Below are 15,596 nucleotides of genomic sequence, written 5' to 3' on the forward strand. Positions count from 1 at the left end.
GCTGGCTACCCAGCTCTGCAGTTCGTTAGCTAATGTGGTCCGGTGCGGACGTTTTCTCTGGCCTCAATTTCCATAGATTGGATTTTACCTTCGTTTTGACCTCTGCAGTGTTCTTGTGTGCGGTGGCCAGGTGTCCTCATCATTGCTGGGGCTGCATACACTTAAGGGCATCCTTCCCTAGGCACCTTGTGTGTTAGGGTTCCCTTCCCTAGTGCATTCGGGAAATCATTTCCGTAGGGGTTTTTGCTGCTCGGCATTTACCCTTCTCTTGGGTAAATGAGACCACGTACAAAAGCAGTCAAATCATAACATAGAACGAAAAAGCAATGTAAAGGATTTGGGTGTACTCAAGTTGGAAGACCTTACCTTAAACGAACACAATAAAGTAACTCTCAACTGCAAGAAAAATGACAGGTTGGATAACAAGAACTTTTCAAACTAGAGATGCTATACCAATGATGATACTCTTCAAGACGCTAGTGGTCTCTAGAGTGGAATACTGCTGCACAATGACAGCCCCTTTCAAAGCTGGAGAAATTGCTGTTCTGGAAAGAGTGCAGAGACCCTTTACTACTAGAATCCACTCGGTAAAACATCTAAACTATTGGGACAGATTGAAATGCCTAAATCTGTATTCTCTTTAGCGCAGGCGGGAGAGATACATAATAATTTACATGTGGAAAATAGTTGAGGGGGCTGGTCCCAAACCTGCACACAGAAATAACACCACATGAGACCAGGAGGCATGGCAGGATGTGCAGAATAGAACTTTATCAACAACAGAGATCCGAGACTGTTCAACATGCTTCCACTACACATATGAGGCATAACTGGCCAATTCCTCCCTTCCCCCTCACCCCCTCACAGTGTTTAAGAGAGAACTTGAAAAGCACCTCCAAAGGATACCTGATCAATCAGGCTATGACTCATACGTCAGGCTGCGAGCAGCCGCGTCCAACAGCCTGATCGACAACCGGGCTGTGGGGACGCTAAGCCCCGAAAACACCTCAAGGTAATCAAGATTGGGGCCAGCTTGGGTTTCGTGGCCCATGTTTGACCTTGGGTAGGGAATGGTATTTTGCTGGTTGGGGCATCAAGGTGTTGTGCAGCCAGCTTACCTATACAGCGGCCAGTTCCTATTTCCTCTGAGCACGTTGTATTTTTTTTTCTCTCTCTCTCTCTCCTGGTGGGGGTCTGCCTGGTGTGACTATAGTTCCTAGTTCCACTTCTGTTATTTTGGTGGCCCTCAGCTAGGCCCCCGTGATTGTATACGTTGCAGGGGTTTCAGTGTTTTGATATATCCCTTGTTAGCTTTGAATTTAACCAGTTAGCAACACCTTGCCCAGGCATCCCATAGCAGTCAGCCTATGGGTCCTGGAAAACCCTGTAGGGGCTTAGTGGACCTATGGCTGCATCTTCCAAGTTCCAGCCCACCTTGTGTGGATTTGAAGGTTGCTGTGTGCCCTTATCAGGCTGACAGTCACCACTTTTGCCTCTGTCATGCTGCCTGTTGGGTCAACGATACCTTGGACCCTGAAGTCTTGCGAGTCGTGTTCTCTGCTTGTTCTCCAGTACTATTCAGTTGACATTACTTTTAGAGTACAGTCAGCATCCATGTTGCATGATAGGTTGGTTTCCCATCCTGATGCCCCGTTTTGGTTACATGTTGTTCATCCTTCTTCAATAACCAACTGCACCCTCAAGTTGAGATGGGCCTTTGGTGCAGCTTTTGTGCTGGTGTTTCCCAGTTGTCTTCTTTGTCTGGCCGGCGCGATGCTCCCTCTGCTTGCCAGTCGGCTTCTTGCCTTTTTCTTTCAATTTTTTTTTCTGTGGGGTTTTTCTTTTTGTTTTCATTTGTCTGGTGTGCCTAGTGTGGGTATAGTTCCATTGATAATATTTTGGTGGCCCTCTGCTAGGTCCCTGTGATTGTACACATAGCAGGGGTTTCAGTGTTGTACTTCTCCCCTTGTTAGCTTTGGGTTTTAACCGGTCGGCAACATCTTACCCGGGCTTCCCGTAGTAGACACTCTAATGGACCTATGGCTGCATCTTCCGAGTTCCAGCCTACCTTGTGCGGGATTGAAGGTTGCTGTGTGTCCTTGTCTCAGGGGTGACAGTCCCCTCGTTTGCCTCTGTCATGCTGCCTGTTGGGTCGACAACACCTTTGACCCAGAGTCTTGCTAGTTGTGTTCTCTGCTTGTACTCCAATATTATTCTGATGATATTACTGTTAGGATGCAGACAGCATTTGCGTTGCATGCTAGGTTTCGGTTAGTGCAACGCGCTAGGTTGGTTTCCCACCAGGATGTCCCGCGGCTGCCTTGCTTTGGTTATACGGACCCGGACCTGGGGGCATTAGTCGCTTCGACTTTGATTCAGTCCGCGCTCCCTTGTCTTTCACCTGTTGTTCGTCCTGCACCTCCCTCCCTTCTTCTGGCTCCCCTAACATTTGAGGGTTTTGGAGTCGGGGCAGGGTTTAGTTGGTCCCTGGGATTGGGATTAGTTGCTGTCTGCTAGGGATTCAGGTTCTGACCTATCTCGACGACTGACTGGTGTAGGCTCCAAGTCGGTCCACTTATCTGCTCGCCATGCCGTGTGATTATTTCCCAGCTCGTCAAGTTCGGGTTCCTGGTGAACTGAAGGAAGTCCCATCTGGTTCCATCCCAGGTTCAGACCTGGCTGGGTCTTGTTTGGGACTCTCGAACCGCTTCTTTGTCTCCCCCTTCAGCAGCGTTACTGCAGGTGCAGTCCCACCTTCGGCTGTTTCTGGGAGGATCCTGGGTCACTCGGCGGTTGCTCGATTAGTTGTATGGGAGTCTGAACTTCGCCGTGTCGATCTACCCGCCAGGTCGGGTTTGGCTTCGGGATCTGTTTTGGTTTCTTTGGGGATGCCCCTTCCGCCTCTCTCGCTGGATTCGTCCTCCTGGTGCCCTTCAGCTGGAGATTGTTTAAGAATAACGTGTATTGGAATAGCAATATGTGAAGGAAAAATGGACTTAATCAAAAAACCTGTATGGGGAATATGGTAAATGAAGTCAATAAAGGGTTTGATTGGTAATGTTTAAGAATAGAGGATTAATGGGCGATGATGCGCCCGTTACCACCTGCACCCGTTACGATGATGCACCTGGTTCATCAACCAGGTATCAACCAGATGTAAGAGGGACGGACGCCATCTTGACCTGACACAAGGAGGAACATTGACAACCAGTCCTTGTTTTCTGAGGGATTTCTCCGGCTGTTCAGTCAGATAAGCCATTGTATAATAGTAACAGGGTTGTAAGGAAGGGTAGAGTACACTGACAGTCTTCTGAGCAGTATTTTTGAAAGAGTGTCCAGGTTTCCTAAGGGTTTATATGCGTATGTCACCAGTTGACAAGTGTGGTAGCTGTGAGCCCAGTTCCAGCTTGAGACTAAAAACCATAGGGAGCCCAGAGCAGGTTTGGGCAATTATTATTATATGTTGTTTCCTTCAGAATAACCTTGAGTTGTAAGGAGTGAATTTATGCGATGTAATATATAGTGTGTCTTGTACATATCTTTGTCACATATCTACTTGGCTGCTTTTCCTAATCCTTGAATTTCCCTTAGCTCAAGTAAAAGCCTTTATTTCCCTTAGACAACATTAAAATACAATGGTACTTCAGCTTATGAATTTAATCTGTTCCCAGAGATGGTTCGTAACCCAAAAATTTGTTAACCGAAGTGAATTTTCCCATAAGAAATAATGTAAATTGAATTAATCCATTCTACACTCCCAAAAATATTGAATTCAAAGTAAATTTTATACCTAATTCATCCAAATCTTTAGTACTAAAGTATGTACAAGTTATTGCTTACCTTTATTGTTGACTCTTGTTGGCGTATGGAAGACGGTGAGGAGGGGGTGGGGGGAGGAGAGGTGTTTGGAAGGGAAGTTCCCTTCCATTATAACATCCGGCAGTGATGACTTCTTTGCGGTACTCTCTTCCATACGTTTTGCAGGAGTACCGCTAGGACCTGGTTATGGCTCACCGCTTGCTTGTCTTACTAAGAATCTGTCTAAAGACACTTGTTTTTTCCCTACATTTAACATTTTTCTGTAGTGAGACATCACATTGTCATTTAAAAAGTCAATGCAATGGCCTGATATAGCTTTATCTGGGTGAGTATTTTATAACAAACTTTGCAGTTCTTCCTGTGCTGCACACATTTTCTTAATGAGGACAGGAAATACTCTACTTCCTCTACTCGCAACTATTTTCTTAGGTTGAACCTGTCCACTGACTTTCTTGGGACCAATGGCGAGATATATAATAATTACTCTTACAGTATGTTCAAATACCCCAAAATCCAAAAAAAAACTGATTCTTTACAAAGAATTCAAACACGATTGTCACTAGGCGGGGATGCACTGGTAAACTGAGGTGTGGTCACTATGCCACCACGCACTAGGGGCGCCCATACACATGTCGGCAAACTACGTTACCCGAGGCAAAGTTCGTAACCCGATTCAGATTTTACGAACAAATTGAGCTCATAACCCGAAAAGTTCGTAAGCCGAGGTGTCAATGTACATAACCACCCCACCCCCACACTTGTGACCCTATGTAGTCTGGGCAAGGAGGTCTGGGGCTCCCGCACCCCCCCCCACTCTCCTTCTCCCCCTTCCCCCACGAGAGGGGGGGGGGCTGTGTGGACAAGTAGGGCAACGGTAGAGTGTGACATTTGCTTATTTCCTTGTTTCTATGGGAGCTCTATCTCTGTGTTCGGTTTTTCTTTGTACTTTTCTTTTCTTACCATGTGGGGTATTTGTTATGCCTACCTACCTCTGGGTGCCTAACCTCAGTCAATGGCAAATAAGGAAAACCCCCAACCATGTGGGTTTTCCAGGGCCATTGCTCTCTGCAACCTCTCTGAGGGGCTCAGGTTCTGGCTCGTTGTCCCCGGTAGGTCAAACTCCAGACTAATGCCCCCAGTCTAATATATCACACCGGAGCCCGATAGCTCCAGGGAGCCTCTGGGGCTCACCCAGAAAATGGTGTTTCATTACATTCAATGCTGGCTTTATTTCAGATATGAAAGTAAAGGGAAGCAATGGGCCAAAAATCGACCAGACTACCCAGTAGGTCTTGCCCCAGCTGATGTTGCTACTATGAAAGCTCGTCAGCAAACAGATGATGTAGGCATTCCTGGGTTAACATTACCGACAAAACAAGGTGAGCAAATACCAAGAATTTTTATCTTAGATTGCTGTGGCTCCAATTTGCATGGGATATTCAGACAAATTATGATGGAGTGTAAGATTTTAATCATTTCTGAAGTTTTGATGATAAAAAATATTTACTTTACATACTTTTTAACGATTTTTAAATTAAATTATTATAAGTAGTTAAAAAGGAATAAGTAATAGAAAAGAGTACAGAAAATATCTGTTGGCAAAGAAAGCCAAAAATGTGAGATGTGTAGATAATTACTAGAAATCGGCTTGTAAGGAATGGTCACTTAGAAGTTACCTTGAGTTGGTTCCGGCAATCAATGTCCCTGTGGTCTGGTCTCTAACCTGGTTGATGGTCTGGTCAACACTGGCATTTGTATTTATAAAAAAATAATAATTTACATACAAGTGGTGGCAGCTTCATTATCAGTGACTATTTAAACCGAATGTGCATTTTCTTTGACAAATTTTTCATGTGTCTCTTCAATGTATTTACCATTTGAAGATTGCTGGCATTGTCTGGGAAAGATCCTACATGTGACACTTTATCAAGAATGAGAAGTTTTCAAGTATAATAAGGAATCGAGGATATTAACTGAATAATAACTATTCTGTCATTTTCCCTTTTGTGTAACTTTTGACTTGAAAATGCAGTTTATTATAATTATCATTTATTATCCATTTATTGTGTTCATGAGAATAACATCAGCCCAGGAACAATAGAGAAGCAGTGTGATATTAACAGATTACCCTCATTCAATCACAACACACAACATGGCATTACAAAGAGCCATCATGGATAAATTTCAGTAATTTTCTGGGGGGGAGCCCCTATGGCTCCCTGGAGCTATCCATGGCTGATATGGATACCTAACTATTTTGCATCAGTCGATGTGGGTGGAGTTCTAGGCCTACCGGGAATCACGAGCCAGAACCTGGCCTCCTCACAGAGGCACGGGGAGCAATGGCCCATAGAAATGCACATGTGATTTGGAGCATTCTATATCTGCCATCGACCAGGACAGGCACCCAAAAGGTAAGCGCCACAAAACAAACCCCTATTCTGATTAACAACTAAAATCGACAAACGAGTGGACAGAACTCCCCCAAAATAAAAATGAGCAAACAAGCACGACGCCACACGAGCCGCGCTGCATGTTTGCACAGCGCCCCCCTCCCCAGGAGGGGGAAGGGGGAGCCCCAGACCCCTGAGCCATCGATCCTCGCCCCAGTTCCTCGGCTGATGGGATCATGCACGGTCGTGTGGCTCCAGCTCCAGTCTTGTCTCAGTGCTGTGACTTGTTTTCAGTGCTGCTCTTACGGTGGTCGTGTGAGCTGGGAGTAGTATTCTCAGGTACTCGGGCTGCATGTGCTTAGGGTCACCTTCCCTGAGTGCCCTGTAAGTACTGCCCTTGGGGCTTGGGGTTGCCTTCCACAAGTCACCTTGGGTCTACCTCTGTTGGCTTTTCGCTGCTGCCGTTTGGCCGCCCCGAGTGTTTGGGGGTTTTCCTCCCTTGTTTACCTTGGGGTTAGTGGTAGTTATAGCACTGGTCGGGCGCAGGGTACTGCGTAGCTAGTTTTCACCTATAACAGCGACCGGCTTTGTTCCCTCTGGGTACGTTGTCCACTTGCGTGGTTTTTCTTTTCTTTTTGTTTTTGCCTGGTGGGGGTTCTGCCTTGTGTTTTTCCCTTCCCCTTATATTAGGGTCGTTTGTGTGGTGGCACGCCCTGCTTAGCCCTCGCGAGTGAACACGTCCCGTAGGTTCAGCTTTTAGCAGTTTGCTTGGTAGTTTGGGATGCCGTTTAGCAGTGCCCTGCCTGGGATAACCCTTAGCAGACCCAGTCTAGGGGCCCTAGGTAACCCCGCGGGGGCTCTCGGGTTCGATGGAGGAGACCCTTGCGTCCCGTCTCGCTATGTGCGAGTTTGAGGGTTGCTCTGTCCTCTTGTCTCAGGGTGACTCTCATTGTTTTTGCCTCCGTCATGCTGCCTGTTGGGTCGGCGACACCTTTGCCCCCAAGTCCTGCGAGCTGTGTTGCTTGTTCGTGACTCAATTCACCCAGTCTGCTGATGAATTGCTTCGGGTGCAGGCAGCTCGTGCATTGCAAGGTAGGTTTAGGTTGTTGCAACGTGCTCGGGTTGTCGCTTCCCCGGACGCCCCGAGGCTGCCCCACTGTGTGTATAGGGACCTGGACTTGGGGGTGTTAGTTGCTTCGGTCTTGGTTCCGTCTGCACTCCCTTGTTCTTCCCCTTCAGTGGTTAATTTGGTCCACCCCCCCCCCCCTGCTTCCAGCCCCTAGGCGTCTGAGGGCTTCGGGGTCAGGGTGGGGTGTAGAGGTTTCCGAGACTCGGGCAGTTTCGGGGGTTGCCCCGTCCGGGGTGGCTACGGAGGCATTCGAGTCTGTTCCTCCGGCCGATGCTCCGGGGTCTGACCAGTGGTCCCCTTCTCTTCCTGCTCTTTCGGCTGCCCCGGCTTTTTCTTGTGAGGCCGGGCCTTGGAGGACGGTTTGGCCCCGGGGCCTGGTGTAGAGGCTCCTGGGGTTGGGGAGGAGCTGACTTGGGGGCCTTGGGCTCCATTGGACCCCGCCTGGATTTTCCGTCCTTTTGAGTGGGGCTTACTGTTGCAAGGAGTAGGGTTTTCCTTTTCCCCCTCTGCGTACGATTTGGACTTGGGTTCTGCTCCTTTCCCGGTTCGGTTCCGTGTCCCTGTGAATTCTTCGGTTCCGTCTTTCCGGAGGTTTTCGGCTACCTGCATCTCTCCGCCCGAGGTGCGATCGGCCTTTGTGGCTTACCTCCTGCGTGACCCGGAGTACGCCTCCATAATGGATCCTTCTTCATTCAGGTTTGGATCATTGTGTCCTTACTGGGTGCGTTATGAGGTTCCAGGGTCGTCCTGGCTTGCAGACTATCCCTTGTTTTCGCTGGATGCTTGGGACTCGTTCTGTTGGACCCGCACGTTTGAGTGCCGTGAGGCGTTGACGGTGGTACAGGTTTACCTGGGGAGCGATTTGAGCACCTTAATGAGTGTCTTTTCGCTCCTGCCGTTCTGCGGGATGTTGGTGCGGTGCAGCTCCATGTGCTGGTTCCTTCCCTGTCGGCTGCTCTTGTGGCGGAGGATTTGCGCGCTCGTGGCTTTTTGGCTTCGGTCCTGTCTTTCTTTTCCCTCCTAGAGCTATCTTCAAATTGGCTTGCGGAGGACGTTGAGGAGCTTGGGGCCGTTCCTGGGTCTGACGCCTTGATCTCGGCTGCTCGGGCGTCGTCTGCCATGTTGAAGCTCTTTGTGCCGATCCTGCGGGAGGTGTTGCTGCGGTTTTTCGCTGCGCATTTCGCGTGTCGTCAGGCGGTCCTTGGTTCCTCCTTGGAATCCGCTTGGGCCCTGGTTCTTAGGTTGTCTTCTCCCTTTTGTCCTCTGCTTTTTGAGGCTTCTGTGGTTGAGCGTTATATTCAGGCAGCTTCTTCCTCTTGCCGCCCTATGTCTGAGTTGTTGGTGCTTCAGGGAAACCGGGGGGGTTCCTTCCCGGCGAGGTCGTACCAGGGCTCACGGTTCCGTTCGTCGGGGTGGGCCACAGGTGTCGGGCTCGGTGCCGGTGCCGCCTGCGGTCCCACCTTGTGCCTGGTCGGCGCGGTGTTCCCTCTGCACGCAGGTCGGGTTCTCGTAAGGGGCAGCGGCCCTTTCGCGGTTTGCCCCATTGACGAGGCGTTTGGGGGGGGCAGGCTGACTGTTCGCTCCTGCCTGGTCTCACAATTTATGGGCTTTTCGGGTCGTGTCTCGCGACCTGCGGTGGCGTTGGGTGGCTCCTCCTCCTACGGGGGGGTTCGGGGCTGACGGGGCAGGCTTCCTCTCCTGCGCTCCGTCTGGTCATCTTGGAGTGGGTGCGCTTGGGCGTGGTCGAAACGACGCCGTCCCTCAGGTGGGTTTCCTGCCTGTTTCCAGTTCTGAAACGGGACTGTGCGGACCTGTGGTTCATTCTGGACTTGTCCCGTCTGAACCCTTGGGTTTCTTGCCCCTCGTTACAGATGACCACTCTGTACCAGGTCCAGCTTCTGTTGGAGCCGGGCGCTTGGATGGTGTCCCTGAACCTCAAGGACGCATATTGGCACATCCCTATTCATGTGGGGTTCCGGGACTGGCTTGGTTTTGTTGTGGGGCATCAGTGTTACCCCTTTCGTTGTCTCCCCTTCGGGTTGAATCTGGCACCTCGCATGTTCACACGCCTTACCCGGATCATGGTGGCCCGTCTGCTTCTGTTAGGTGTTCGGGTGTTGGCTTACCTCGACGACTGGCTGGTTTGGGCTCCCAGTCGGTCCGCGTGTCTGCTCGCCAGGGAGTTGGTGCTTTCCCAGCTCGCCGGGTTCGGGTTCCTGGTGAACTGTTGGAAGTCCCGTCTGGTGCCTCCCAGGTTCAGTCCTGGCTGGGTCTTCTTGTGTGGGACTCTCGGACCGCTTCCTTGTCTCTTCCTCCAGAGTCTCTCCTTTGGCTATGGTCTTGCCTGTGTCTGTTTCTAGGGGGCTCCCGGGTCACCCGGCGGTTGCTCGAGGGTTTGTGCGGGAGCCTGAACTTCGCGATGTTGGTCTACCCGCCGGGTCGGGTTTGGCTTCGTTGGCTGTTCTGGTTCCTTTGGGGACATCCCTTCCACCTCTCTCGCGATCGTTGGGTTTGGCCCTCGGGGGCTTTGCGTCGGCTGCTGCGTCGCCGGCTTCCTCTTCGGGTTTTTCGGGGTTCAGTGCCTTGGCGCCTGCCCGAGCCCTCGCTCGATGTGTTCACGGATGCATCATCTCTGGGCTGGGGTTTTGTGACTTGCTCACCAGGCCGGCCAGGGGCGGTGGGGTCTGCCCTTCCGTCGGGTCCACAGCACGGTGCGGGAGTTCGCAGCAGTGGGGTTTGTACTTCGGAGGGATTGGGTCGCCCGCGGATCAACGATTCGGCTCCATTCGGACTGCTCCCCAGTGGTTCATTGCCTGAACTGAAGGGGTTCGATGCGGTCCTTGGCTCTTTGGGATTGGTCGCTTCGGGTGACTCGTCTGCTGAGTTCTCGGGGTTTGGCTCTCCTGGTGGTTCACGTCCGGGGGTGTCCGACATCTTGGCGGACGGCCTGTCCAGGTTCATTCCCCTGTCCACGGAATGAACAGTCGACGCCGACTCCTTCAGTTGGCTCTGCTGGACGTTCGGGCGCCCGGAAGTTGACCTCTTCGCGTCGGCGTGGTTGAGGCGTCTTCCGGTTTACGTGGGGCCCTTCCCCGTCTGCGAGGCTTTTGGGATCGACGCCTTTCGGCAGGACTAGTCGAGGTGGGGGTTCCTGTACCTCTTTCCCCTGGTTCGGCTGCTGCTCCAGGTCCTGGCTCACTTGGAGACTTACCAGGGTTGAGTGGTCCTCTTGGCCTCGTGGTGGCCGGCCGAGCCGTGGTTTCAGGAGCTGCTTGCCCAGTGTCCGAACCTGGAGGTTTTCCTGCGGCTCCACCTCTTTCAGGAGATTGGGCCAGTCCGGTATGTGACTGGCTCGCTCTTCTCCGCGAGTCTTCGCGTTTGGTGTTTTTGACTCATGTTTATCACCATCTTTATGGTGGGTAGGTGGCTTCGTTGTTGGTCTCTCACCTGCGGGGTTCCTTTCGGCGGCAGTATGAAGTTTCTTTGCGGTCCTTCCGGTTCTTTTTGGCCCTTCGTTGTTGTTCCTTGCTTTCGATTCGGGTGGTGTTGTCCTTTCTCTCTTGGTTGTTTCAGGACCGTCATCTGATGCCTAATGCTGTCGCCTCGTATCGTGCGGCGCTGGCGAAGCCGCTGCAGCTTGCTTTCGGTATTAATGTTACTTCTGTGCCGTTTCGCAAGCTGTCTCGGGCATTGTTTCACCTCCGGCTTGCTCATGCGCCGCCTGAGCCGTCCTGGTCTTTGGACAGAGTGCTCTTCTATCTTTTTTCCCTCGGTTTGTTGTTGCCCCTTTGGTTCAAGATTGTTTTGCTAAGGCTCTTTTTCTGTTGGCATTGGCCTCTGGGGGTCGCGTGGTGGAACTTCATGCTCTTCTCCGGCACAGAGGTTTTTGCTCCTTTGGTCGTGGTCTTCGGTATGTTTGTCTGCAACAGTCTCCCTCTTTTCTGGTGAAGAATGAGACCCCTGCTTTCCGGAGGGGTCCTTGGGTTGTTGATGCTTGGTTTGTCAGGCCGGGGGTCCACCATGTGTTGTGTCCGGTTGCGGCCCTCCACCGTTATCTGCGCGCCACGGCTTCTGTGTCCGAGGACGTGCTTTGGGTTGATCCGATTTCCCTTCTTCCCTGTTCGCGGGTTCGGGTCTCTCAGGTCGTCCACAGCATTATTAAATTCAGCCAGCCTGCGGTCTATCCCCGTGCCCATGACGTTCGTAAGTTTGCTGCTCTTGCTGCTGTCTATTCGGGCACGGGGATTTTGGCGGTCGAACATCGTCCTGGCTGCATGCTACCTTATGAACGTTTCTGGGCCCAGTCGGGCCTGTGCTGCTTTAGGTCGGCCCGCTGAGCCCGTTGTCTCGACTTCGCATTGAGGAGTAGAGTGCCGACTGCCTCCCGGGTAAGTCCCCTTGGATTTCTTTGGTAGTCTTTGGTGAAGTAGCTCCGGAGAGCAGTAGGGGCTCCCCCCAGAAAACCAGCATTGAATGTAATGAAACGCCATTTTCTGGGTGAGTCCCGGAGGCTCCCCGGTACCCTCCCACCCTCCAGTCGGCGGTTTTTCGCGGTTTTTGATATCCAGCTCTGAACTGGGGCGAGGATCGCCGGCTCGGGGGTCTAAGGCTCCCCCTTTCCCCTCCCGGGGAGGGGGGAGCTGCACAGACATGCAGCGCGGCTCGTGTGACCTCATGCTTGTTTGCTCATTTTTCTTTTGGGGGAGTTCTGTCCACTCGTTTGTCGATTTTAGTTGTTAACCAGAATAGGGGTTTGTTTTGTGGCGCTTACCTTTTTGGGTGCCTGTCCCAGTCGATGGCAGATATAGAATGCTCCAAATCACATGTGTATTTCCATGGGCCATTGCTCCCCGTGCCTCTGTGAGGGGGGCCAGGTTCTGGCTCATGGTCCCCGGTAGGCCTAGAACTTCACCCACATCGACTGATGCAAAATAGTTAGGGTATCCATATCAGCCATGGATAGCTCCGGGGAGCCTCTGGGACTCACCCAGAAAATGGCGTTTCATTACATTCAACGCTGGGTTTTTTTTTGCAGTGTAGTACTCCACCACTTGATAACACAAATTTTTGTCTTTTTGCTCACATTTGAATATCTTGTGACACAGAAGATGCTAAATAGTCTTTCTGGTTTGGCACCTTCTTTTGATAATTACTGTACTTAATGAGACTGAATGTATAGTGTGCTTTGAGCCTTACCACTGACTTTCCTGGGACTCATTGCATATTATATAATAATTACTTTAATGTTCAAAATGCAAAAAATCACCACAAAAGCAGAATTTCTTATAGGCGCGATCGTCACTAAGCGGGCAGCTGTAGTAAACTGAGGCAGGTCGGACCGCGTGACCGGGAACCACGCACTCGGCCGACCCGAACGTGTACCAACAAATATCGGATGTCGAGTCGCATTTTTCTATGAAATTTATATCGTAACTCGAAATTATCGTAAGTAGGGGCAATCGTATGTCGAGGTGCCACTGTAGTTTATTTACAAACTTACCACTAATACAATGGGTGCTTGATTTACTTTAGATTGGCGTCAGAAAGGCTATGGTTGCATTAGCGAGACTCTTGACGTCTGACTAATCGATTCTGATCCACTCGTGTAGAAACACCTAACTTAACACAATTAACAGCCACTCATTAACATGGCAAACCTAACTGCCGGTGTGCAAAGGGTCACAAGAGTTCCAACCGGATACTCGGGTAATGATTATGCACAATAAATCACAATGGCACTGTCAATGGAACAGGCAATAATCATGCACAATAATAATGTCACACAATAACTAAATGTGTGGTGTATGTGAAACTCACATTCACAGATGAGTGTAATGTCGTGACACTACACAGATAAACACACATACACTGTCGGGTGTCTACCAATACCTGGGTCAGGTATGAGAAGGTGAGAACTGTGGTTGATCCCTCAGATCAACACACAGACAGACACAATAACAAAACACAAGATCTTGTACTTACAGGTAGGCTTCCTCTCCCATTCACTCACTCGTGCACATTTATGCAAGAACTCATAGGTGGCCTGATAGCTGGTTTCGCTCATTACGATGTGAGACCATTGACAACAGGTTTTTTCAACAAACCGTACTTGACACAGAGGGTACTCGCATAGGAGGGTGTGCTGTATGCTTGACAGACAGACACACACCCACTTGATGGCACTGGCGGTGAGTAAAGTGGTGACAGATGATGACATCACGTAGTACAGTGAGGGCAGAGCGAGTGTCGGCGGCTGGCTACACGCTCAGGTCTGAGGGGGGGCTGGCAGCGGCTGATTATATGGTACCATGCGGTACACTGTGACAAAAGTGACACACAGATTACTTAGGTAGCGGCACTGCCTTAGTTCACTCTAGGTCACTCACAGATGATCTCAATTTGTCATCAAGGGTTACCTGATACCAGTCTGTGGTGATTTGTCACACTAGAAGGCTTCTAAACAATATAGTCATGATTGCGTTTCCGGGCGAACGTTAATATATCGAAAAGACGCTGAGTTTAACATGACGGTGAGGAATGGATGGTGTTCTGTCTATTGGCCAAATAGACAGAAGAACACGACCACCATGTACAGACTTCCTCACGTGAATACTATTGCAAGGGATTGCAGAGCTCCTCATGGGCATAAATACAAGCTCTACAATTGACCAATGGTGTTGTTGCCAAGGTACTGGAACCAATGATATTGATCGTTACATGATCAGTAGCAGAGGTGACATCATGAACACGTCACTGTCACTGTTGTTATTTTCCATCGCGCCGGTTGAGGCTGACTCCATAGGTCAGATCTTATCTGTCGCCTCGCTGGCGTTCCCTCTCTGCCACGCCTTGCACCTTCCACTGTGTGCTTCCCAACTCTATGGCAAGTATGCTTAATTTCCCTGTATCTAATTTACCCTTGGGCATACGGCGGCCTCCGTATTATATAAGTATTCCTGGTTGTGTGGGCATCCTGGGGACGCCCTGCATGACAGTTTACATCCAGGATTAACAGAGATAGTGCCTTGTGCACGACTAGGTGCACGGTGCACCACAATGAGCCATTCAAGTCAATTGTGGGATATCTTGAGAGACCATACTCTCACACCCACTCTTATTGTTTTGACTCATCATACCAACTTAGTGGTTTGTTATGGTGAACACACATGTAGATAGGTATAAACAATGTGTGTACATAGTGAAATAATAGCAGACACTGTTTGATAGTGAAATAATAGCAGACACTGTTTGATTGATCGTAGAATATAATATATATGTCACATATATGAGCCCCATAATTTTGAGCATAGCGATGTTCCACACATTGCACAATATAAATTCCACATATTACACACATTTGAATAATATTACAGCAAAAAAAGAGAAAAGAAACGAATGAGAAACACCAAAATAATTATGAAACATTATATTCGCGGCAACTGCTGCCCCACGGAGTGGCGCGGCCAAGTGACCTTGAATGCTCCATCGCTTGGCGCCCATAATTTGCTCATATTTCCACCTCCATCACGGCTAAAGTACGTCATTTACATTATTTTTTTTTTTTAGTTTTCCCATGATCAGAGACTGCATTTTAACAATATAAGAAGAGAAAAGAATTTTTTGAAAATAATTTATTTTTGGTGCACCACGGGGTTGTCATACTTTAATGCAAAGCAGTGCAGTGGTTAATTATTTAGTGCATCACATATACTTGAACAGGCTATTCTCCACAAGCTCACAGTCACCATCTACTTTTACCTTTCCATCAAATACCTTGTTCCATGTATACTATATATGTACTGCACTGCTGTACAGCACTATATATTGTTAGGCGTGAAACATGTATAGTATCTACCCGTTGATGATTCTGAGGTTCAATGTCCCTGCGACCTGGTCTCTGATCAAGCCTCCTGCTTCTGATCAACCAGGTTGTTCATTGTGGCTGCTTGCAGCATAATGTATGGGTCACATCCTGGTTGATCAGGTATCCTTTGAGGGTGTCTATTGAGTTATCTTTTGAACACTCAAGAGAGCAGTCAGTTCTGTATGTGAGGGGGAAATGTTGAAAAGTCTTGGGCCTTGGTGGTTTATCACATTCTCTCTCTGTGTGCCTATTGCCTCTGCTTTTCAGTGGGGCTATTTTGCACATCCTGCCATGCCTTCTGGTCTCATGTGGAGTTATTTCTGTGTGCAGATCTGGAACCAGTCCTTCTGATATTTTCCAAATGTAAATTATTATGTATTTCTCCCACCTG

The 15,596-nt window shown here is 49.5% G+C and overlaps 1 protein-coding gene across 2 annotated transcripts in view; it reads left to right on the forward strand.

Annotated features, from left to right (window-relative positions):
* The window catches only part of LOC123757996 (partner of Y14 and mago), a 102,232-nt gene that overhangs the window by 62,874 nt on the left and 23,762 nt on the right, over positions 1–15,596 (forward strand). For both annotated transcript variants that reach the window (XM_069338918.1, XM_045742099.2), the window contains one exon: positions 5,056–5,198. In XM_069338918.1, the coding sequence (XP_069195019.1) occupies positions 5,056–5,198 (143 nt within the window). The remainder of the gene's footprint in view (positions 1–5,055; positions 5,199–15,596) is intronic.

Source organism: Procambarus clarkii, chromosome 40 (assembly GCF_040958095.1).
Source record: "Procambarus clarkii isolate CNS0578487 chromosome 40, FALCON_Pclarkii_2.0, whole genome shotgun sequence".
NCBI classification, from domain to species: domain Eukaryota; kingdom Metazoa; phylum Arthropoda; class Malacostraca; order Decapoda; family Cambaridae; genus Procambarus; species Procambarus clarkii.